Source organism: Danio rerio, chromosome 2 (genome assembly GCF_049306965.1).
Source record: "Danio rerio strain Tuebingen ecotype United States chromosome 2, GRCz12tu, whole genome shotgun sequence".
Classification (NCBI taxonomy): domain Eukaryota; kingdom Metazoa; phylum Chordata; class Actinopteri; order Cypriniformes; family Danionidae; genus Danio; species Danio rerio.
Window position 1 is genome coordinate 34770494 of NC_133177.1, and position 26391 is coordinate 34796884.

General features: G+C 37.1%; 2 protein-coding genes across 2 annotated transcripts; both read left to right on the top strand.

Annotated features, from left to right (window-relative positions):
- Window positions 1-3521: 3521 nt before the first annotated feature.
- rnf182 (ring finger protein 182) lies at window positions 3522-4547 on the top strand. The gene has a single exon (NM_001045351.2). The coding sequence runs from the start codon at window positions 3641-3643 to the stop codon at window positions 4388-4390; it is 750 nt and encodes a 249-aa protein (NP_001038816.2). The 5' UTR covers window positions 3522-3640; the 3' UTR covers window positions 4391-4547.
- Window positions 4548-5599: 1052 nt separating this feature from the next.
- Window positions 5600-25851, top strand: ranbp9 (RAN binding protein 9). Its single transcript, NM_001080571.2, is given in 14 exon segments — window positions 5600-6160; window positions 8774-8885; window positions 11682-11734; window positions 12039-12206; window positions 12419-12441; window positions 15323-15507; window positions 15617-15729; window positions 17403-17511; window positions 17596-17750; window positions 19715-19856; window positions 20132-20253; window positions 20442-20593; window positions 22911-23022; window positions 25629-25851. Coding segments are annotated over 14 exon segments (1794 nt in total). The 5' UTR covers window positions 5600-5943; the 3' UTR covers window positions 25760-25851.
- The last annotated feature ends 540 nt before the right edge of the window (window positions 25852-26391 follow it).

A 26391-nucleotide genomic window follows, 5' to 3' on the forward strand; every position in this document is an offset into this window, starting at 1 on the left:
ATTTAACCGCTAGGGCGCAGTGTATATACTGCAACGTGTTTACAGACGCCTGTGTTATGTGCTGGCAGAAAACACACACACACACACACACACACGCACGCACGCACGCACGCACACACACAGTCACACACTTACACAATCTTTAGCTTATAGCTTCTGTTAATAATCATATGGCAAACCGGCTCAAGGTTTGGTGTCAGTAAAACTTGTTTTAAAATAAGCTTATCCTGCTCACCGAGGTTGCATTAATTTAATCAGAAATACAGTACAAATTGCAGTGGTGTAAAGTAACCAATTACAAATACTCAGACTACTGTAATTGAGTAGTTTTTCTCAGAAATTGTAATTTACTAAATAGTTTTAAAAATTTGTACTTTTACTTTTCCTTGAGCACATTTTTAGTGCTGTATTGGTAATTTTACTTTACTATTTTCCTTCAAACTGCTGTCACTACTTTATTATTTCATGTCTATGGGGATTAGAAAAATCAGTCCTGTGATTTCTGTCCAATCAAATCACAAATATAAAGTAAATGACATGCAGCAAACAGTATTAAAGGTGTCCAAGAAGATACTTTAGACACAATGAAGAGACTACTGCGTGTCACTGATGAGAAGATAGCAGATGTCGACTGTATGATGACTGAAGTGGCCTTAAACAATAACTAAATGCACTACAGAATGTTACGATTACACACACAAGCACAAAATACATGTAAACGCATCAACCTATTGTAATACTCACTACTTTTGAGTACTTTTAAAATGACTATTTTTATAGTCTATTCTTTCCACCACTGACAAATAGTAAAATTGTGAATTGCTATTGCACTATAAAATAACTGTTCAAAAGTAGTTTATAATTCAATTTAACAATTTATTCCAGTGATTTTAAAAGATGATATTAATTAGTATTATTAATATTATTATTAATATTCTTATTATTAGGAGCGATGCAGCGATGCAGCTCACAGCAAGAAGGTCGCTGGTTTGAACCTCTGGTCAGTTGGCGTTTCTCTGTGGAGTTTGCATGTTCTCCCTGCATTCGTGTGGGTTTCTTCCGGGTGCTCCGGTTTCCCCCACAGTCCAAAGACATGCAGTGTAGGTGAATTAGGTAGGCTGAATTGTGTGTGTGTGTGTGTGTGTGGATGTTTCCCAGAGATGGGTTGCGGCTGGAAGGGCATCCGCTGTGTAAAAACGTGCTGGATAAGTTGGCAGTTCATTCTGCTGTGGCGACCCTAGATTAATAAAGGGACTAAGCCGACGAGAAAATAAATGAATTATTATTATTAATGGTAATAGTAATAATAGCAATAATGACTGGAGTAATCATTTAATTTGAAACTACATACGATAAGCAGTTTTAATACCTTTTTTATATTTAAAATGTAACACTTTATTGCATTTAATAAATGCTGCCTTGATAAACAGAATAAAAAAAATTAAAGGTACAGTAATTCATAATTTAAGCATACACTCTAAAATAGTAGCTGTCAAGCAAAATAACATTTATCTCAGGTTGCACTTTTGAGGAGAACATTGCATAACAATTGCTAAACAAAGTGGCCATATTGGAAAAATCTTTGATAATTGTGATAAAGCCATCCACTGAAATGGACATAGACCTTCTTCCTGCATACTTTTCCCATAACCCGAGAGCTGATGTTAAAGCATGCAGATAGGTGGAGGGAACAAACAAGGAAAGCATATATTTGCACTAATGATTTTCCATCTATTCATTCATTCATTCATTTTCTTGTCTGCTTAGTCCCTTTATTAATCTGGGGTCGCCAAGGCAGAATGAACCACCAACTTATCCAGCAAGTTTTTATGCAGCAAATGCCCTTCTAGCCGCAACCCATCTCTAGGAAACATCCACACACACACACACTCATACATTACGGACAATTTGCCTACCCAATTCACCTCTTCCACATGTCTTTGGACTGTGGGAGAAACCGGAGCACCCAGAGGAAACCCACGCAAATGCAGGGAAAACATGCAAACTCCACACAGAAACGCCAACTGACCCAGCCAAGGCTCGAACCATGCAACCCAGCAACCTTCTTGCTGTGAGGCGACAGCACTACCTACTGCGCCACTACTTTACCTGATTTTCTATCCAATTGTTTCATATTAATGTAAATGTATAAAATGTTTAAGAACAAATAAATTGTGTGCAGGTGACACGGTGGCTCAGTGGTCAGCACTGTTCCTTCACAATAAGAAGGTTGCTGGTTTGAGTCTCAGGTCATGTTTGCATGTTCTCCCCGTGTTCCTGTGGGTTTCCTTCGGGTGCTCCGGTTTCACCCACAGTCCAAAGACAGGCAGCATAGTTGAGGTAAATAAGCTAAATTGGCCGTAATGTATGAGTGTGTATAAATGTTTCCCAGTACTGGGTTGCATCTGGAAGGGCATCCTCTTTGTAAAGCATATGCTGGATAAGTTGGTGGTTTATTCCGCTGTTGCGACTCTTGATGAATAAAAGGACTAAGACGAAGGAAAATGAATGAATGAATTTTGCATGCATGACCCAAGGAGGTCTCAACTGGCCAGGTGACACTGCTGTGTTCTGTCATTTATTTCCATTCCAACATGACAGTGTTGTTCCCATTTGGAATTTTCCCAGCCCTCCTCTCCCCCAGGACCACCTGCCGAAATCTAAAACAGTTGGTTCTCCCTGCTTTCAATGTTATAGCATGTTTATTTGTTTTTTGCATGTTTTGGCAGTAGCCCTCACTCAACAGCAGTGTAGCAGATCTAATCCATTAAAACATTTTACAATTAAAAGTCAATTCTATATCTTGCTGTAAAGTCAGAGAGAGGGAGAGAGAGAGAGAGAGAGAGAGAGAGAGAGAGTGTTGTGGATATTATCACTCAAGAACCTACATAGATGAAGACGGTTAATATGTCTCATTTTTGTTTTTATTGAATTCCAGCCCCCAACATGTTATTTTAAAAGCAAACCTATAAGTATTGCCAATGTATTACACAAATAGTAGTGTGAAACTTCACTTCCCTTTGAAAAAGGCAGTAGTACCAGTAAATTCTCATTTGATATGATAAATTCTCATTAATTTAGGACACAGAATCAGTGAACAGCAATGACCTAATTTCTTGCACAGTGAACTTTTTACATTGGCATTCAAAATGAAAGTTTAAAATAAGTTTCAAATGAGTTTAAAACATATCATACTACTCTATATTCTGAATCGAGCATGCCTTCAGCCAAAAAACCATCTCCTTTTTTGGAATAATCCAGCATTGAGCAAGCAGAAACTGTACCAGAAAGAAGAGCGAAGCCACTAATTGGACTGAATTTCAGTGGCAACAAAAGCTCTGGCTAGAAAATTCCAGCCTGGTTTTACAGGACCTGCTTTGTTACCGCACTGTTTGTTCTCTACTGCTGTGTTAACAGTTATCTTTTCGGTGGTGGCCTCTCCCCACCCTTCTACACAGTGCATGAAATGTTCCTCAGCACAAACCCATCCAGACCCACAGTAGCACAGTGCGGGTGATGCTACGTTCTGCACGGGACACCATCCAGACTCCAGCAGTAGCCCTGCAGCTACCGCGCAACCATGTTCCCGCACAGCTTTGACTACAACCAGCCGATGAGAAAGCGTTGACAAGAAGGAGATATGATGGGACAGCTCCCGGAGGAGGATTTGGTGGGTGGATTTACCACAGAGGAACTGGAATGCAAGATCTGCTACTGTGCTTACAGCCTGTCAAGTCGACGGCCCAAAGTTCTTAAGTGCTGCCACTGTCTGTGTGCCAAGTGTCTTGCAAAAATCCACGATTTAGGTGAATCCTCTCCAAATGCGGTGATTTGTCCATTCTGCCGCTACATCACAGAACTTCCCAGAGAAGATGTGGATAGTCTACCAGATGAGTACAACTTGGTGTCAGCGCTTTTATCCTTCCAGATGAGGAAGAGTCACAACCTGCAAGACAACCAAGGTGAGATTCTCCTCAGTCCCAGACGACTCACCTCCTTGGTGGGACACTCAGCTTCAGCTTCTCCGACCTCAATTCGCTCCAATTATGTGGTGATCACCATTATGGAGCCTCGGCAAGAGTCTGTTATTCCATCTCCAGGTAGGGATTATCGATCTTCCAGCCTGGACTCAATGGCCTCAGTTACCAATAGATGGACAGTGTGGAACTGTGCGGCCCTCCTGTGCCAGACCTCTGCACGCGTCCTGGTTTGGCTGTTGGGACTGCTATACTTCAGCTCGCTGCCTCTAGGTGTGTACCTGCTAATCATGCAGCACACCACCATAGGGGTGCTGATGGTCAGTCTGGTACCTGTCAGTCTTCTCATTGTCATGGTGTACGGCCTTTGCCAATGCCTGTGCCGTGAGTTTTGGGACTGTGTACCACCGTAATGACCAAAGCAACTTTTATATATATATATATGATGATTGGATGTGCTAATAGTCCTGCCGGTTTGTGGAAACTTGTGTGTTAATGGATAAACAATGCATACTGAAGTGAAAAATGTGTACAATAAAAATGCAGAGGTTTAATTTAGCTTCATGCAAATTGATGTTGTTTAAATTTAACACTTAAAATGATTCCACATCTTAAAAAAATATCTCTTTTATAACCTTATGTATATGTTTGTTTAATGTAACTTTTACTGGAGTATTTGAAAGGATCAGGGAAGTAATTATTCAATCTAGGTCATTCATTTCACAGTCTTATTACTTAACATTAACTTTGTTAGAAATGTTAGTCATTGAAGGTTTGCAATATGAAGTCTTAACCTTCAGCATATTGAATTATGGGGGACCTCTTTTTATAATTTAATCATGTTTAATAGTTTGACCATGCTTTACTTGGAACACAAATGTGTGTGGTGCATGAACATGTCAGAACATGTTTGGAAGAAAGTAACATGCATACATTTTTCCACATCATAACAAATGTACAAATTAACCATTTTATCACAAGAATGTTGGAGAATGCACTTTATACCATGCATACAGAAAAGAACTGCATCAACAGGACAAATGGGAAGATCAACTCTCATTATAGAGGACGGGAAAATCAACACATCAGATCAAGGTGAATTACTGCATTGTACTTGTTAAGCAAATGTGAAGATTTGTTGCACAAGACTACACAGACTTTGTAGACAATATTTTCTACAAACAATATTTTGTATTCTGTTTTGAAAAACGTTTGATTGCTGCCCTAAATGCTCACAACCTGTCTTAAAATTCCACAATCATTTCTCTATGTTAAATCACAAGTCGTGTGTACTCTGGTGTAGTGTTGTCCAAAGCATTGCAAATGTTAGATGGCCCTAAATCTACACCACAACTGCACTGTCCCATGACATGAACATGACTTAATAAATAAAACGTTGCAATTTGTAAACACGCGTGTATATTATCATTGTCTCGGCCATTTTTAAACTATCGATAACAATCAAAGTAAAAGAAGAACATGTTATTGATAGCTTGTGTCTAGTCATGTACCAAGTCCTCGAGGAAGTATGACTGGACCTTGAGAGAGCCAATCAGATCGTCGGATTTCACACTAACAACAAACAAAAGATCGGGGTTCCCTCTGCTGCTGTCTTTCTGCTCTTTTTGCCCGATTTCGTCTGTCCGTTCGGCTGGATGTCGTCTTAAATAACACGGATCAACTTTCTGGACGTCTGTTATGTTTTTGTAAGCTGCCGTTTCGCTCTGTTGGCGTGATTAATTCCCTCTAGCGTCTTGCTAACTCTATCAGAGAGGCTGTTTGCGGGCTAATCGCAGTTAGCTGGCTGGCTAGCCGTCCGATCCGAATAAAACAAGCCCGAAATCTCGGCGGCTCTTCTCCTGCGGTGTCTGACAGTGGTCGCCTGGGCCACTGGACACTGTTAGAAAGCTGTCCAGCTAAAGATAGCTGGCAAGCTGTTGGTATCGACGGCAGGAATCGGATCGCGATGTCAGGACCGTCATCGGGCTGTGGGTTTCTGATGTCGGTTGTTGTTCACGGAGACTTGGCTCTCAACGAGCAGGAAAAAGAGCTCAACCAGCGGCTTAGACGCCTTTACCCAGCCGTCAACGAACAGGAGACCCCACTGCCCAGATCCTGGAGCCCCAAAGACAAATTCAGCTACATCGGCCTGTCTCAAAACAACCTCCGGGTGCATTATAAAGGTAACCAAGGCTAACAACAGCAGATGAACACAAACACCAAGTTGTTTACCAACTAAATGCTGAAGGCATTAAGTTAACGTTAGCCAGGTTAGCTCGTGTCAAGTTACACATCTGATTAGTGATATTAAAAAGACACTTTTTAGCTTCAGCGTAGTCGTATTGTGTCCAAACCTATTTTTTATCAACAAACACTGCTAAATGATTAAGAAATGGGGGCATATTTGAAGTCCCAATCGAGTATATTATCATAGACTACATAAATAGACAAGTGTTTACTAGCAACTTTGTTTAGTAATGTTAACTAAATGCTTAGTCGACGTTTAAATAAAAATAGCCTCCCTTTAGCATTATTTTTTAGCAGCATTCTCGAGCAGTCTACATTGACCATTAATTGAACGAATGCAAATGTTATGTTTTTTTTAAATAATATGTACACACGATATGTAAGTTTGGATAATGAATTATGAAAAGTGTTACGCTGTAAAGTGTAAAGTTCGTGCACTGTAACAAGGACATGGTGGCGAGTTTGAGAGTAGCGTGCTATAAAGATGCTACTGTAATTTCCGGAAGCACCTTCTCTATGGGGTTTCACTGCTGAAATGCAGGCATTGTCAGCTTATTTGACAACACGATCAGTGTACAAAGGCCATGTCTTCATACAGACGCTGATGATCGAGCCTGTCGCATTATAAGCTCTAGCTAGGCCCGTATGTGTGTTTATCTGCAGAGGCAGGTTTTCTGGCATCGTCAGTGTGTCAGGGGTTTACTAGAAATTAACCAGATAAAAAAGAGCTGCAATATATGTGTCATTTGATTACCATATTTAGTTGTTAAATAAGCTTCTGTAATCCTGAGGGGTGTCTGCCATTTCCCTCAGCTGAGTCATAAAGGTAGGCCACAGAATTGATCAGACGTTTAGTGCTGACGACAGGTAGGTTTCAGGTAGACTTCCTTAAATTACCACCAGTAGGCCAAGATGACTTCGTAAATGTACAATCTGCATATAAGCTTAGAAGTGTACTGTGTGTATGTCTGGGTTTAAGGGATTAAATGTTACCAAAATTGACAAAATGCCAAATAAATAAAGCCAAGTAAATTCAGACATAAAAGAAATAGATAATAAAAAAATAGATAATTAAAAAAAATAAATAAATAGTTGATTGAAGGCTTGGACAAAATGTTTTGTTTTCTGTTATTTTAAGGTTATTTTTAAAAAGTGTTTATGGGACATTCTACCAGAGACGTACATTATCTGTCTCTGAAATAAAAACATAAATTCAGTGAATAAAAAGTATTTCATCCCAAAAATGTCTCAAATGTACTGATGGTTGATTTATGTGAGTTATATGTTATGCGAGGAATATGTTCATTTGGTTTTCAGATTTTATTTTTCTTTATTAAAAATACTTTACGAATGTACAGACCCTGTCATTGTTTTTGACCTCAGCCCAATTGAACCTACAGCTATGCTAAAAACAGTTGTATAGTAAAAAATACTCTAAGTTTAAGTTGTTATCATTCACATCCATTGATTAAAAATATGAAATTATAATACAAATTAATGTACAATTGTTCCACTGTTTCTGTCAGTCCTGTCACATCTTTCATTTTTAAGGCTATGATGCAGAAGCGACATCATTTGATGAAAAAGAAGCTGACAGTAATCAAGGATGCATTCTATCATTAAATTGTATAATTTTATGCTTGTTTTTGTATGATTTTTTAAGGAAGACAAACTTAAGTCGGGTCCTGTCACATTTTATAAGTGAAAATGTATGTAACTGGTAAAATGTCCCATATATGCATAATTCTGAAACAACAACTCAAGGTGCTTTACATTTAAAAGAATAAAGAAAGAATCATAAAATTATCACAAAAGAAGTGGAAGAAAAAAAATGAATATATGCATTATGTAATACAATAATATATACAATGAAATTATCAAATATACCTGTATAGTTTTGTTTAATAAATTAATAATAGAGTTAATGCTTGTACAGAGACAGAAGTGACCTATAGCTGTTAGATAAAATGTAATTGGTGTATCAAAAGTGAGTGTTGTTAAATACACCTATAAAGTTGTTTTAATAAAAAAAAACTTTGAAATTGAACAAACAAGAGTTAAAGTAATACAAATTGTCTACATTAGTCCTTAGAGATGTATTATATTCATATATTTAATATATTTTGTGAATGATTTGCTGCTGCTTTTGTATTTGATATTGGATTGGTTTTATTACTGTCATCATGTTTGTTTAGAATTTAAGAACTTGTTTCAATTAACAGATTTAACTGAAATGTTCAAAATAATAACAATACATAAATCATTTTTTACTCTGATTTGTTGATAAAAAAAAAAAAAATTTCAACCTTATACCAGTGCTTATTCCAATTGAATTAAGTGTGATGTTAAAAAATAAAAGCAAATGTGCAGAGTGTTTGCTGTTGCCAGGCAAAACATCACATCAACTCTCACAGCAAATACATCATTTTGCTAAGTGTTTTTTGCCAAGGCGACCTCTGTGGAAATTATAAGTTTACAAATGCTCCAGTGCTTCTTGTGAGTGATGCTAACCACTTGCAATTGTAAATTGTTATGTTTGTGTCATCCAGGTCATGGAAAGACCCCTAAAGATGCTGCATCTGTCCGTGCAACACACCCGATTCCAGCTGCATGTGGGGTCTATTACTTTGAGGTGAAAATTATCAGTAAAGGACGAGATGGGTACGTGGAAATAATCTATATTTTGAGTACATTATTTTGCATAATGAGTGTACTCAATTGTTTATTTATGTGTTGCTGGACAACTTATGCCATATGCATTTTTCATTTACTAATGGCTTCAATTATCAGTCAACCATGGTTGATTTATTGTTGTCGAGGGAAAATAATAAGAGTTTTGCAAAAATTTGATAAACTGAACTGATTGGTGAGTGATGTCAAAGTATTGTGAGTGTGATTACGATGCCTTTGTATGATATTAAATTGCTTTTGTTGTTCTTAGACATCACACATAGACGTGTCTGCCCTAGTGATCCTTCAAGTCAAACTCACCTAATATTAAGATGACTGCGTTCCATTTCCACATACATGAACTCACAAACTTCCCTTCACTTGTTCCCTCGGGGGAATCCTCACCCCCATTTTAAACTGCATTCCACTTCATCAAGTGAACGAGGACACCTTACATGGACATTCCCTCGATTTTGATCAAGGGAGCGAATTGGCTTCATATGTCCACCTCCGCACTTATATATCCCAGAATGCAATGCGATTGGGACATCACAACAGTAGTTTCCAAGTGCTTAAGGGTTTAGGGCATTCCATTTAAACCCATTTAGATGTTCCACCAAAAGTTTACACTTGTGTAACGTAATCAATGACATACATCCAAGGAAACAAGACAGAGGGAAGTTGGTGAGTGAAGGGTGTAAACACTTGGACTGGAATGCAACCCTTGAGTAGTATGGTCGTCTGATCTAATCATGTGATCCTAACATGGCAGCCCCCATGAGGTGACCAAGGGCCTGTACCATAATGGTGGGTGAACAAACTTAGGTTTACTTCCAGTTGACAAAACCAAATCAGTGCAATTAGGCTTTATTGGTACCATGTCACTGATCAGCAAATTTCTCCGTTAACTCAGGCTCAAATTCCGAATTAAAGCCCATGTGTACATTAAGGCGGGACATCAGTAGTAATGCTTTGGAATATACTGCGATTGACTTCTCACAAGAGAGCCAGGCCCAGTCACAAGCAAATTTTGTAATGCAAGAAAATAGCAAAGAAAGAAGACAGCTAAAAGAAAACCGCTTGCCTTATTAGTGCACATGTAGATGTGAAGTCAGTATGTGTAGTTGATAATATGTGTTGTATAGGTATGCAGTGACTCAAAAATGATTGTCAGGGGTATTATCAGGGGACGCCACAGCAGGATGAGGCCAAATATCTGTACACTAACACTAGAACACTTACCAGCAAACCCTCAGTGCTGGTAAACACTCACAAGCTCTCTCATTCACACAGTCATACACTACCACCATTTTTGTTTATTTTTATTTACCTATCCTGCATGTAATGCGTATTTATATAGAGAATTAATCATGTATGGTATACACCCAAAGTGCTTGACAGTTATGAGGGGTGGGGTCTCTCCACACCACCAATAGTGTGCAGCATCCACTTGCATGATGCGACGGGAGCCACAGGACAAGAGCGCCAGTGCGCTCTGCTTACCACACACCAGCTATAGATGGAATGAAGAGACAGTGATCGAGCCAATTTGGTGCATGGGAATGATTGGGTAAAGGCCGATGGAGGGAATTTGGCCAGGACACCCCCCACTCTTTTACAAAAAGTGCCATGTGATTTTTAATGACCACATAGAGTCAGGACCTTGGTTTAACGTCTCATCCGAAAGACAGATGTCTTTGCACTGTATGGGAAATCAGAGCACCAGGAGGAATTTAATTTGCAGCAAGAGAAATGGGAGAAGTGGTTTGATATGTGTTGCTTTGCTCACGGTTGGTTGAATCTCGGTTTGTAAACTCAAAACCAGAATATAACCAGCACTTAAAACCAAAAATTGGTGCAAATTAAACTGAATCTTTACTGGCTAGCTAGCTATTCTGGCTTCATGGTACAGGCCCATGGTCCATCTAGAAGACAACATCTTTATTCAGTCAATGATTATTATGACTAAGGCGCTGTCCGCACAAAACTGCAATTTTTTTAGGCGCAGTTTAACCGTTTGTCCACGCAAAAAACAGTGTCAGTTAACTAAAACCAAAACTTTCGGAAAATTCTGGCCAAACTTTGAGTGCAGTATGGTTGTGTGGATGATATAACCAGAGTGTTTGCTTTGTGACATCAGCATGCAACACTGCTGGGATCACACCAAACGCAGAAGAAATTCCACACATTCGCAGCAAATGCATAGCATATTTTGTTTCGTTTGCCTATGGGTCTCTAATCCGCCTCTGTTTTCATGTTAGTGTTGATTTGTATGCAATTTACCCATGCAAATACTTAATTTGTGCCCTTAACATGCATCTCAGTGCATTTTTTAATTTTCATGTGGACGAAGATTTTTATAAAAATACCCATGAACATGTGAACATGGCCAAAAATGAAAACGAAAATGTTGAACTACTTAAAAATAAATGGTATCAAAAATAAAATCCAGTATGGAAAAAAAACATTTTATTTAACCTAGTTGACAAGGTGAGATTTCCTATTTTCATCTTGCATAACTTGATGGTATTAAAAAGTTAAATGAAAAAAAATGTAATTAACAACTATATATTGACACATTTTGCTCAAATTCACACAATGGAATTACTTAAATGAAACAAGAACTAATTGACACTACTAAATTAGTATAGTTATTGTCAGTAAGAGTATAATTAACAGTGTGATACTACCATACTGTTAATGTCTTATGAGTGCACAATTTTTAAAGTGAGCACTCTATTAAACAGTCATTTGCATTACACATTTGCTGTTCATTTGTGTCACCAGGTACATGGGGATTGGCCTGTCAGCTCAAGGTGTCAACATGAACAGACTTCCAGGTAAAAATGGTTTTCAGGCACTAAGGAGTCACTGAACTTTTACTGCTAGTAACATATTAGCTATGTCATGTTTTCAGGTCGCGTTCTGTTTCTGAAGCACTATGGAGGATCAGGTTTAAAGTTTAGATGCTAGCAGTGCTCATGTTAACTTGATCCTCCACCTTTATGATGCTCACAGACACTGGGTGGTTCCTGCAGCTTGCCAGGGAGATAAGAGTTTAGAGAGATTAGTGCTCTTTAGTGCTATTATATTTTATTGTTCTAAAAAAAAATCTGCATTATGTGCACAATGTTCTGTTCTTAGGTTGGGACAAACACTCATATGGCTACCATGGGGACGATGGCCACTCTTTCTGCTCTTCTGGCACTGGACAGCCCTATGGACCTACATTTACAACAGGCGATGTGATTGGCTGCTGTGTGAACCTCATCAACAATACCTGTTTTTACACAAAAAATGGCCACAGTCTAGGTAGGAAACATTTGCATTATTTGTCCTTTCTTTGTTATTGATGTTGATTAAAAATATTAGTTCAGTAGACTTTAACATTATACACATCTCTTTGAATGGGATGATTAGTACAATTTTAGTACAATTTAGGAGTTTATATATAAGTTTGAATGTTAATAGACTTGCGCACACTTGGATAAATGAAAATGTAATTCTTCCTTTTTTTTCCCCAGGCATAGCTTTTACAGATTTACCGGTAAGTTTCATTCTTTTTCAATCTCCTTTGAGACTGAAGTTGCAATATTTATATTCAGTGCTTCCCACACATAGACTTTACTTGGGCAGGCTGCCCCAGGTATATTAACGGCCGCTCAAGTATATTTGGTGGTGACAAGTGAATAATACTACTAGTATCATCCTTTTACACTTTTTTGTATTCGTCCAAGATAGCAAAACATTGGCGATCAATTAACCAGCGGAAAATGTTCTCTCGCACTGCACGTTTTCTCCTTCTCGTTGTGTGTGTGCACGAACCACCAACACTCGCCGAGATAATCTCACATGCTCTGCAGACTCACAGAGAAGCGCCTTTTGCACCAAGATACATCCGACCGTAGTTTCTGAATCTCCTAAAATGTCCGGAATTTGGTTTTTGCTTTCACTTTCTCAAGTTGAGGTTATTTATGTAACCTTTATACATTTGTATGCGTTTTTGCATAACCTTTTCGCAGCTAACTGCGCGCACAGCCGCGAGAGAAGCATTTAATAATTATTTATTTAATAAAAGACTCTGATAAACTTTACTATATATTCAGATAAAACTAAATATACTGGCTGCAAAATATGTGTACTCCATTAGAAATGGCTAATCAACTAATTTGCTTTATTTAAATAATCTACACTTTTTATTCTAGTAATTATTATAATTTTAAGCAATGATGTCTGTTTTTATTCTTTTTAGTTATTTCTCGTTTGCTGTATTTTATTAATTTAATGATGTTACTATATTACGGACTTCTTACATATCTAAAATGCTTTGGCAATACTGTAAATGTCATGTCAATACAATCAACTTTAGGGACAGAGAGAGCAGCTTTTACCTGTCAGTGGGTGCACATGGCTTCTAAATAGCATAAAAGTAAGAAATAGTGGATTTAATTTATTTCAACAACCTTTTTAAAATAACTTTAACGCATTGAAAAGAAATGGTGTATTACAGTGTCATAATAAATAAAATATAATTAAAAATCACATCTTGTTTGCTGCATGTAGTTGACCATTTATGTGCTGAGGAGAAAATGTGTATTTCAATGCAGCTACCACAGTCAGCAAGTATATTTCAAATCTGTGGGAAGCACTGATATTATATAATAATGTACTATTGCTCAATGTTTTGAGTTGGTTAGATTTTTTTTTTTAATTATAAAAAAAAAGAGGTATCTTTGATAAAAATGTGTAAACCTGATGGTACTGTTAAATTATTCAAGATCAAAATTTAGAACCATAAAAAAAGAGGTATCTAATGCATTTAAAATGAGTCGAGTCCGTAAACTAATTGTAGAAATGTTTTATGTGCCCAAGCAGCATTTTTCATTGTTATCAGTGTTTAAAAAGATTTAATATATTTGTAAATAAAAACAGTCATACATTTTTTTTCAATATTTATGATTAATAAAAAGTTATTAATTGAAGTAAATAAATATATACATTTTAAATGTTTACTGTTACTTTTAACCAGTGTTTAATAAATAAAAGTTAGGATTTCCTTTAAAATCATCTTACTTATATCTAACAACTGTGATGTGTATTTATTCTATAGTTTTGTTAAGTCTTTACTTGATATTAGTTTTTTTGACAACTATTGTGACATGTCATTTTCTGCCTAAAGGTCATGGGGTGATTGATTATTTTTCTATTATTCACTATTGTGAATATCCCCCATTTTTAGATGTAATAGAGGAAACCTTTTGGTATTGTTTTGTCTTTCCTTCCTTTCTTCATCATTCAAGATGTTGGACTTGACAGCCCCAAGCACTTCTCTCGCTGACTGAACAGAGGCCTGTTTGGGGCTAAAACAATAATCCATTGAGCAGAAAACACAGTTGGCTGGTGACCAGCATTCATGTTACTCTGAGTATTTCTGTGAACCATGTCAGTTTAGCAGACCTGACCTTTCTTTCTATTGGACGATGAGCACAGAAGGCATCGCAAAATGACTAATGTGTGCCTGCCCCCTGACCTGACCGATGAGCAACATTTGAATTGTGTAGTTGTGTTTAGAAATCCATTTCAATCTGATTCGTCTTAGTGTAAATGCGTATGACAGACATGAACTGAGGCACATTTTCACTTCAAGTAAAATATATTTGTGTAGCACTGTGGACTGCTTCCAGGAAGCTTTAAATTAATAGTTTTTTCCCAATGGAGATGCACTGTATAAACCTTCAGTTAAGGTTTTAATTTTAATTATTTTTCAAATATTTCCCTATTGATGACCAAAATTAATAAACAATTTTGTCTTTGCCATAAGGACAGTACATTTAAAGGCTCAGCTGGGTTAATGAGGTTAACTGGGCAGGTTAAGTTATGTAGGTCAGTCATTGGACAACACTGGTCTGTTCTGTAGCCAGTCTAAAAAACTTAAAGGGATAGTTCACTCAAAAATGTCATTTCTGCCATCATTTACTCGCCCTGTATTTGTTTTAAACCTGCTTGAGCTTCTGTTGAACACAAAAGAAGAAATGTTGGAAACCTGTAACCAATGACTTCCACAGTATTATAATGTTTTTTTTCATCCAAACTAAAATGATAAAAATATATTAAGAAATACTGTACAAGAAGTCCATGTTGTGTTCAAATCACTTGGAAAATATGTGTGAAAATTAAAATTTTACATCATGGCCAATAATTGTAGTCTTCAAATGTTAGAAGATATCCAAGTATCTTCCAAAAAAATCGTTCTTAGTGCATATTTATTGTCATTACAACCATAATAGACAAATTTAGCAGATTAAGTCAGGGCGATTCATATTTTCATTTCACAAAGCAACTGAGTTTTTAGATTTTATATAATTGACGAAAACCAATTGAATTAGTTGTCATCTACATTTAATTAACCATGCTTATTTTGCTTTCAGCCTAACCTGTATCCCACAGTGGGTCTACAGACCCCGGGGGAGGTCGTGGACGCCAACTTTGGGCAGCATCCATTTGTCTTTGATATTGAGGATTACATGCGGGAATGGAGAACCAAGATTCAGTCTCAGATTGACCGCTTCCCCATTGGGGAGAGAGAAGGAGAATGGCAAGCCATGATTCAAAAGTAAGTACTTTTGATTTGGAGTATGTTTTTAAGGTTAATTTTAGCACGTTCTAGTGGCAAATTTCCCCATTTCTCTTTCTGATTTTCATACTTTTTACTGTCTTCCCAGAATGGTGGCCTCCTATCTGGTTCACCACAGTTACTGTGCCACCGCTGAGGCCTTTGCCAAATCAACTGACCAGGCTGTACATGAGGAACTTGCATCTATCAAAAATAGACAGAGTGAGTCTAGTCAAACGTTCAGACTGTCTTTTGATTCTGTTTGCAGGGTTCCCACAGGTCATGAGATTTTAAAAGGTCTATTTCAGACATTAAAAGCCAGGGAATTATACAATATGTATATAATTTATTTTTTGTCCAAGTCATTGAATGTTAGTGAATTTGTTTGTCATTTAAAATTTTACTTCCCATTTATCAAAATGTATTTCATCTATACCATGTTTATTATGTTTTGCCTATTGTTACGGTTAGTTTATTTTTCATTGCCTTTCCCACTCATCAGCCGGCAATTAAACACATTTACCAAGCACTACCTGCTAAAATACTGCCTGTTTTAAGAATGCTGTTTTTTGTCTGTGAAAAAAACATTTCTGAATTATTGTGGCCTAAAATAACTTGGTTTGTGCTGACTTTTCTCAATTTTTTACCATTTGTGGCATTTTGTGTGTCGTTTGGCCATGAAAATACACAAATTTACTCATCTTAGTTCTTTATAACTTTTTTTTCCCTCAAGACTCATTGGTCTATAATTTTTACAAAGGAACACTGAGAGAAACTGAGAGAAAGTGTTTACCTCCTAACCTTAAAGCCTACAGAATCACCTTAAATACATGAATGACTCAATTAAAGTAAACAAAACTGGCACAATCTCTTCAACAATGAAATTAGAGAAATCATGTTAAAATCGACTGATTCAAAGAATGTAGCCTTGTTCAAATAGGCTTTGGCTGAATGCTCATTACAGTAACGTCACATGACACATCTAAAGTGGGTCACACACCTGAGGAGAAGCGGAATGCCCTGCCAGAATCTATGAAAACTCATGGTATTTCACACCAGATGAGCTCTTTCTGTACGCCAATATGGTTTTATTTGGCACAGCAGGAATTTTAACAGAATTCAAAATCTGCCATAATTAAAAAAGAGCTGGAAGCCCCTTGTGAACAATTTGCTTAATTTTGAGTTAAATTCAGCAATCATGGAATCACAAAATTTTGGAGAGAATGTTCTGGACAGACTGCTGCCTGTTTTTCTGTATAGCTCATGGAAATTCAGCTTTTTAGTCAGTAGAAGCAAAGTCTCTTTAAGGCAAGTCATTTCACTCGGTGGCCATCTTGGAAGCGCCTCTTGGGCAGTATGCCCGGGCATTCTGTTTGAATTGGAAAACATCAAATTTTCCAAAATTACTTGCCAAGCTTGCGATTAAATTCCATATTAGGAATAACCAATAAAATTAAACAATGACTGTCTATTTAGTTTCAATCCTAAATGTTTGTATCATGCAAATTATGCAAACACTCACATCAGGTCTGAGCCCCTCCCCCGGAGAGATGTCATTCTATAGCAACCTCTGATTGGCTTCTGTTCTCGAAGGTGGGCTTTATTCACCATATAGCAATTGCTGATTGGCTCTTGAACTAAAAGGCGGGACTTCATTTGCCATATTGTCTGTTACACTTTTCCCCATTCAGAAGTATATGAGTGACATGTCTCGTGTATTCTATAGTCTTTGTTAGAGAATTAGTCAGGGAATTTGACATTTAGATTAGTGTGGGAACCCTTTGTTTGATTATAAAGGTCAACATTAAGTAAGAATGACAATTTTTTTTCTTTCATAATACATCCTCAGCTGAATGACATGCTTCTCTGTAATGATTTACTATTTGTAATATCAGAAATCCAGAAGCTGGTCCTGTCTGGCAGAATGGGAGAGGCTATAGAGACCACTCAACAGCTTTATCCCAGCCTGTTAGAGAGAAACCCAGACCTCCTCTTCATGTTGAAGTGAGTGTGACATGTGCAGTCTTTCAAGAATGAACACCCATCCAGTGAAGACACTGTATACACGATGTGTGTCTCTCTTTACAGAGTCAGGCAGTTCATTGAGATGGTGAATGGCACTGACAGTGAGGTCAGGTGTCTTGGTGGCAGGAGCCCTAAGTCACAGGACAGTTACCCAGGCTCCCCTCGCCTCTTCAACAGCCCTGTTCACAAACCCAGCAGCTCCCAGGCTTACCAGACAGGTTGGTGCACTACACACATACCCTTTAATTGATCAAAGAAAACTGGTATAATTTCAAACAATGTCTTTCAGGGTAAAAAAAAAGTCTTGTCCAGAGAGTAGAGAAAATTCAGTATTCCTTTAATAGGGGTTTTATCTCTTTCTTTCTTCAACTTTGGCTAATCCCTGAAGCATACAATCACACTGGTGTGATTAGAATCAACAGCTAAATTCAAATGATTTAATATTAATCACAATTTATCAGCGTTTCAAAACAACAAAAAAAACATTTATTTTAGCTTTCAGAAATTCAAATACACACAAGTTCTAACAAAACATAGTATTTATGGTTTGTAAAATACACACGCTGGTACCAGAAACTTTTTTGCAAGTCACATGCAAATCCAGCTGTTGGTCATTGTGCAGCTGTTTGGGTTCCTCTACATTATCCATCTAAATGGATGACAGGTTTGCTCCATGGCCTTGTTGTATCTAGCTGTTTTCACACATGCACATTGATATGTTGTGGCCAACATTCCTGCTCCAACCAAAAAATAAAATGGATTTATTTTTAAAATATTAACAGATTTAATACACTTTTCTTTTTTTTAAATAATCTTATTAAAGTGGGAAACCACAACATTTGTTTTTAAAACATGGCAATGCTGCTGCTTTGGATGTAACACACTTGCCATTTTGATTTACAATGGAGTGGTGCAGGGTTGACATTACAAATGATGAGAATAATTCATTGTAGTTTGCCTCAAGATTTTCCTATTGTAGTTCTAGTGAAATAATGATCTGTGGTAAATATAACTTTGTCTAAAATGTAAATTAGACACACCCAGCTAACTTATAAAACATACATGTTTAATTTGTAACTAGATACATACATATAGGGTGTGAGTTTGTGTAGTTTATGTTGTGGGGAAAATTTTTAATTATTATACAGTTTTGTTTACCACAGACCTTAGTTTACTCCATTAAAAATATTTTGAGGCAACCAGCAGTGGATAAATAACATTTTGGGGGGGGGGTTCTGATGTCACTCCTGGACCACCCTACACTTATTGTTGATTGATTTATTGCAGGAATCACCAAACTTGTTCCTGGAGGTCCGGTGTCCTGCAGATTTTAGCCCCAACCCTAATCAAACATACCTGAACAAGTTAATCAAGGTCTTACTAGGTATACTTGAAACACCCAGGCAGGTTTGTTGAGGCAAGTTGGAGTTAAACCCTTCAGGGCACTGGACCTTCAGGAACGAGATTGGTGACCCCTGGTTTATTGGGTTAGATTGCTTTCTCATCCTAACTGAACTGCTCGAGTTCACTTTGGTGCAGATCTGACCTTGATTACTATGTTCATATATAGGATATACCAAGCTGATGCCAAAGAACTAACAAAAACCAACTGTGTTTTTGTCTGACGTTTGCTGTGTATTGTTCCATCTGGACCAAAAAGCTAACCTTGAACATCGCAAACAAATGACAGATGACAAACGTGAATATATGTTCTGCGCCTGTGTGAGAGATCATTTCTTTCCATACAGTAGTCTGTAGTCTGTTTTCTCATTCCATAAAGGAAAAACCGAAATGGTGACAAACACATAGAAATCGTTAACAAAGTAACATTTAATGCCATTTGCACTGTACTTGTCACTCACTACAAAGGGATTCACTCAAGCAAATATGTCAGATTATCTACTAAAAAAACTTCCTCAGAAAACTTCCAGAAAATCAGTTTAAACAGGAGGAGCTGGGGAGGTAGAGGGTTTTAACAGTTTTAAGAGGGTTTTTAGGGCTCACTGGCTTCAAATGGTGCAGAAGCAGTGCATTTAACTGTATGATTGCTAGATTTTATGCAAAGGATATGTAAAGTTTTGGAACTGAAGTAGATTTTTATATAAATGCAGTCTTTGTGATTGATAGGATGGCCCTGAACTGTTACATTTAACTGACATTTTGCACTTTCATCTGTCTTCAGGTTTTGATAGTAATTATTGTAATGGAGTTTCATCAAGTAAAGGCCACACCTCGGCTCACAGTCACAAGTCATGTCCTCCTACCCTTCCAAGTCCTGAGCTTGGTGTCCTGAATGGTAGTAGGGGTCAGCAGACGATTGTGAGGTATGTATGGCTTTATTTAATATCTTTGGGATTAAATGAGCATTCTGTCAATTCTGTAAATGCATGATAGAGATCTGTTTACAAATTAATACTTTGTGCACGTTTCATTTAGTTTTTTGTTTACATTTTATCAAAATGTCAAAATTTGTGCATCTGCTAGAATGATATATGATTTATGCTGAATCATTCCAGTTTTGTGTGATTATAGGCAAAATTAAATAAGAACATCCAAAATAAAACAACCGTATTGAGTCAATTTCGCCTCTTTCTCGCAGTAGCGAAGTGGAGATGGAGGTGGATCACTTCTCAAACGGAGTGTCTGAATCCTCTTCAAATGGGTTTCTGAATGGCAGCTCTACACACGGGACAGAGCCAGAGGACTGTGATGCAGATATGGGTGAGTAATTCATTTGGCTCAGATTCCTGTGTATATACAATGAAATTTGTTGTCGGACGTCAAAGGTTTTTTTGTGATCAGCGTTACAAATTGAATGTTGTGCATGTGGTTCTCAGTTCATTGGACAACCATGTTATGCAAATGAATCTGTCGCCCCATTTTAAATGGATAAAATGCTCTTTACACAGAAGTGGATAGCACTCAGTCTAAGAGACAGTTGTGCGGGGGGAGCCAGGCAGCCATTGAGAGGATGATCCAGTTTGGCCGGGAGCTACAAAGCATGAGTGAGCACTTGCGCCGTGAGCGGGGCAAAAATTCAGCGAATAAGAAGATGCTCAAGGTACTTACACTTGTTCTAAAAGACAAATGTATGTGGTGTTTGGTGTCTATCATCATCTTTATGATTTAAGTGGTATTAAAAACCCAATATGAAATGTCTTTTGGTTAGGGTTACTGGCATCTAATCAGCCAATCGCAAGGCAGTAACTGTGCATGTAGATTCAGAGTCAACTTTAAAGCAGATGAGCTACAACATCAACACACCAGGGCACAACAGTACCGTCCATGTAAGAACAGGAAAGTGAGGACACAGGCTCACCTAAATTCAACAGTAAATGCCAGGAAAATAACTGCCTGGTCTGAAATGTCTCGATATCTGCTGCAGGGTTAAGACTGAGGGTCACAATTTAGTCTAAAGCATAAAAACATGCATCCACTCTCACAGGTGTCATTGGCTGCTAGCGGGTATAGAGGTTTTGGGAATTTTCGTAGACTTGTGTTTACCATAGTATCAACTGATCAGCACATCACATAGCTCAAATCTTCTCAAACTGTTTCCTTCAATATGGCAAAGAGTTCACGTTATTGTAATGGCATCCACAAAAAAGATTGCTAGAAAAAGAGATTTGGATCATGGAACGAGCTGAGTAGCTGACAGATCTGCAGCAAATGCTGTCATGTATGTGGATGAAAATGTCTGTGCAATGTTTCCAGTACCATGTTGAACCTGTGAAAAGAAGGTGCCGTTGAATGAAAGCTATAGCTAAATATTCCATTAAGTTCAATGTTATGAAATAATGTGAGCTAGAGGTCTGCATTCCTGCGGGAGCCGCGGGACCCGACCAGATTTCTTTCTGTGCGGGAATAAATTTCTGAATAAAGCAAGGGAGCGGTCAGTAACTGGTATAATTAACAATATCGCTCCCGTGCGAGCAAGCACCTGTATGTATGTGTGTGAATGAGACAGCGTGATGCTGCGTTTAGCTTGTTTGTTACTGTCTGTGTGTATGTGTGTGTGTGCGCGCGTGCGCGAATGAGAGAGAGCTTTGTGCTGTGTGTGTGCGTGCGTGTGTGAGAGAGAACGTGATGTTGCTTTCTGTGTGTGTCACTTGCTTGGTGCTGTGTGTGTGTTTATACAGACAGCGTGTTATAGGCTGTTTGGACTCTGTATAGCTGGGTGGTTTTTGGTTTTGTTCTTCCCCCCGCCCATTAGCGGGAACGGACGCGGCTGGTAAAAAACGGAGCGGGTCGGGCAGCGGGACAACAAATTGTTTGGGATTGATCGGGTTCGGACTAAAACCTGCCTAGTGCGGGGGAGAGCGGGATTCAAAATTTTGTCCAGCGCAGATCTCTAATGTGAGCCTCCAAAAATGTTGATTCCTTTGTGTAAAATCCTCAGAACAAAACACGGGCTCTGACAATCCACACAGAATCCTTAATATACATGCCATGTGTAGCATTTAATTAAACGACATTCCCTAATGAAAACTTCCCTAATGTAACATCCCCTAATGAAATTGCAACAAAATTAGATTTTTTCCCCTTTATATTTAAGTTTATGTAAGCTTGTATTAAACTTACGATGTGTATAGAGCTCGTATTTTGAAAAGGAGACTGGCATTATAGAGCTAATGCAACTAGCCATGGAGCATCTTCTCAAAGCTTGTCAGCAAATTTTGGGAAAAAATGGAGGGGTTATACATTTATAATTTTAAACGTTATAGTTGAATCTTTACTGCTCTTTTGATTAGTTTAATGTGCATATTGTGAATTTGCTGCATATGTTTGGAATGAGACAACAAACGTATGTAGACTGCTAAATATAATTATTTAATGCACGTTCATGCATCATCTCATAACACTCGGCTCTAACTGTGATTTTTTTGGAGTGAAAGGATGCCAGTGAACTTTATAAAAGTCATCTGTTTATGCGGAGGTTGATATTAATTCCTCCCTCCCTCAGTTATGACTCTAAATACTTTCGGCTCATTTTATCTACTATAGTTATAATTAAGACTATATTTCATCTACAACACAAACCAAAGGTTAACTTTCCTTTCATTCGCTCACTGCTTTTGGCTTAAATAATCCTGACATGTTTACTGTTCCAAACTATTATAAATATTTCCTAAAATAAAATATATTGTGTTCAGTGGGGAAAATGTTTTTATTGTTTTACCCAGACATTTAAAAAGAGCATATTTTAGAACAGTAAACGCAAAACCTTGAAACTGTGGTACGTTTATCCAAGCTTATCATACCCCCTGCCCATGCCTAGTTCCAACCTAGTACTAGCAAGATTTACCTAACAAAGCAATCTGTGAGTGTTTGTGTATGTTTTCTTTCCTAAAGCTTCTTGTTCTGTCTTTTTCTTGCAGGATGCATTCAGTTTGCTGGCATATTCAGATCCATGGAACAGTCCCGTGGGCTACCAGCTAGACTCCATTCAGAGAGAGCCTGTCTGTTCCACACTCAACAGTGCAATATTAGGTACAGCATCCGTATTCCTAACTTTCTGAATGGATTGCATTAGAACAACCAAAAACCGCCTAATCATTACAATGGTCTCTCTATCAGCATTAGGGAAATCTCATTAAGCTCAAACCTATGCAAGTGAAGAAAGTCTATGAACAAAATAATGTTGTTTTGACTAGAATGCTTTAATTGCAAGATATATTGTTTATTAGCCATTTTGTATTTATTATTTTTTAAAGATTTATTTATCTGATTTTTGTGACAGTTACAAATAGAAAAAATATATATAATAAATATCTAAAAAATATAGCTTAAAGGGGCTAATAATTTTCACCTTAAATTGGTTTTTAAAAAAGTAAAAACTGCTTTCATTCTAGCTGAAATAAAATAAATAAGAGTTTCTCCAAAAGAAAAAATAATTTCAGACATACTGTGAAATTTTTTTTGCTCTGTTAAACATCTTTTGAGAAATATTTAAAAAAGAAAAAACATCTCAAAGTGGGCGCTAATAATTCTGACTTCAGTTGTGTTTATATATATATATATATATATATATATATATATATATATATATATATATATATATATATATATAAACCTACTCTATAACACTATAACCCTCATATTGTGCAGCACAGTATATGATGTGCAGTCATTTTACAAATTAAGCATATGAACAGGTCAGTACCGAAAGTTGAGGATGGTAGCCTGGTGTATTAAGTGAAAAATAATGATAATGAAAGAAAAGAAAAAATTTTAACTGAGAGAAAAGGGAAAATATATCAAACTGAATAGGCTGGGTGGGTAGCACTTTTAATTATAATAGTAATAATAATTAATAATAATTCCTTACATTTTATATATCGCTTTTCTGGGTACTGAAAGCGCTTTAAGCATCGGGGGGAATCTCCTTATCCACCACCAGTATGCAGCATCCACCTGGATGACTCGACGGCAGCAATTTTGCGCCAGACCGCACACCACACACACCAGCTGATTGGTTATTGGACTTTTTAGCCCTTTGTGTAAATGTTGAAATCCAGTTTAAACGAATCACTAAACAAGATTATTTGGATTTGTCCCTCTCCATTTTGTTTTCTCTCTTGGTCAAGCTCCATACAATATTGATACTATGCTCAAAACTGCATCTGAGCCCCCAAAAAAACTTCCTTTCCTGAAATCAAAGCATGTTCTTGGGGGTTTGGGGGGGATAATATTTCCAATTTGTGTTTATCATATATGTTTTTGTTTTGCCATTTTTCCACAATATGATATGAATTTAAATATTAGTTTATTTAAATGCAGTATAACCATCAAAGGTAAGAGCTCACTAAGTCTTTTCTGCTCTCCAATCCAGCATTTATTTTGTGTGTATATGTGCGTATTTTATATATTTTATGTGTTAATATTTATGTGGAAACCATGATTTGCCTATTTCAGTTTTCATTGATGAATATAAAGCTCAAAAGAAAACATTTATTTGGACTAAAAAAACTTTATATATACTATAAAACTATTTATATTTTAATCCGCACTCTTGACTGGTACCTTGGTTGGTTTAGTCCAGTCATGGATATCACTATAATTGTATAGTAAAAAGATAGTGTCATTCTAACTGCAGTCTGATTTTACCAGTCGGGTTTTATCGTTCACTGAATCCTTTTTGTCTCTCAAGATGAGTTTTGTTGGTTTGTTTTTTTTGTAATGCTCGATATTAGCTTGTACAAAATAAAAAAAAAACTCAATTACAATATTATTCTAATCTATAAATAAATGTTTAACCACCCTTCATTTAAAGTCACTTTTGATTCACCGTAATGGGTCATTGTCAACTGTTGGAAAAATGAGAACCCATTCCAGGAGACTCATTACAAGCTGAATTCTGAGACGTGTTGGTTGTTTTGCAGTCAGACAGCATCTTCAAAATGTAAATGAGTCTGAACAAGTCTGAAACTACTCTAAATGAGTCTGATTTGAGACAGGGTTGTCTTGTCTGTTATGTTTTTAAGAGGGGGCAGTTCCTAAGGTAGAGATGACTAACAAAGCATGCAAATGAAGTAGATAGGTGAAAGAACCTGCTCAGCCACTGACCACACAAGTTTGTCAACAAAAGTTTGTTTCTTTGGCCTGGATGGATCCATAAAGGCAAAGTCACAGTCACTGAGACCATGTCTATAGAATTTGCATCACTTTGGCTCCGTCAGTGCTTAGGATGTTTAATGTCCCTCACACCTAGGTTGCTAGAGATTGGAATGAAATTATATAATTAAACACCAAAAACTTTTCAGTTTTCAGTTTATGTATGTATGTATGTATGTATGTATGCGGGTGGGTGTGTGTGTGTGTGTGTGTATATATATATATGTATATATATATATGTATATATATATGTATATATATATATGTGTATATATATATATATATATATATATATATATATATATATATATATATATATATATATATATATCTTACTGTTAATTTGAAACTAAATTATATTAATTTAAACTTCCACACAACCAAAAGTATTCTTTCTGAAGAAACCTTATTGATCTGAAACATTTGAACAGTGCTCCATCTCATTATTCAGACTAATCTGGAATCTTTTTTCACTCCTGCAGAGACTCATAACCTGCCAAAGCAGCCTCCCTTGGCTCTGGCCATGGGTCAGGCAGCTCAGTGCCTGTCCCTCATGGCTCGCACCGGCAGCGGATCCTGCGCCTTCGCATCAGTGGATGATTACCTGCACTAACCCCTGGAGAATCATCACTTTAAACGACCACGTGACAGAGGCCCACATTATCCCGCTCCATCCCAGACTCCCAAAAAAAAAAAAAAAAAAAAGAGAGAAAAAAAACAAACAAACAACAACAACAAAAAAAACCTGGACCAGATGTACTGGCCTTTATATGGCCAGACCAATCCTGGCTCTTACTGACAAGACTGGATCCTCTTCTCCCAGGCCTAAAGAGACATTATAGAAGAGGGGTCCTTTAAAAGTCAGATAAAATCCCCAATCATTATGGTCTTCTTTTTTATTATTATTATTATAATTTTTTTTTTTTTTTTGGCTTTTGTCTTTTTTATTTTGGGGGAGGGGAGGAGGTGTTGGGTGGGGGGTGCAGCAGGCTCTGATTGTTTGTTTCCTAATTTACAAGGCATGAGGAAAATTATTATGACATAATTAATGTTATTATTGGTAAAATTGCATATAAGATATATTTGTTCTCGGTTGAAAGCTGGCAGAGTGAGCGAGACCTGAAGGTCAAACCGCAGCTACACCCTGCTATTTTCAGGTCTCAGCTTGTGTACTTTACCATAAAAAAAGAAAAAAAAAAGAAAAATATTGAAGTTATATTAACACGAGGAGTGTGGAACATTTAG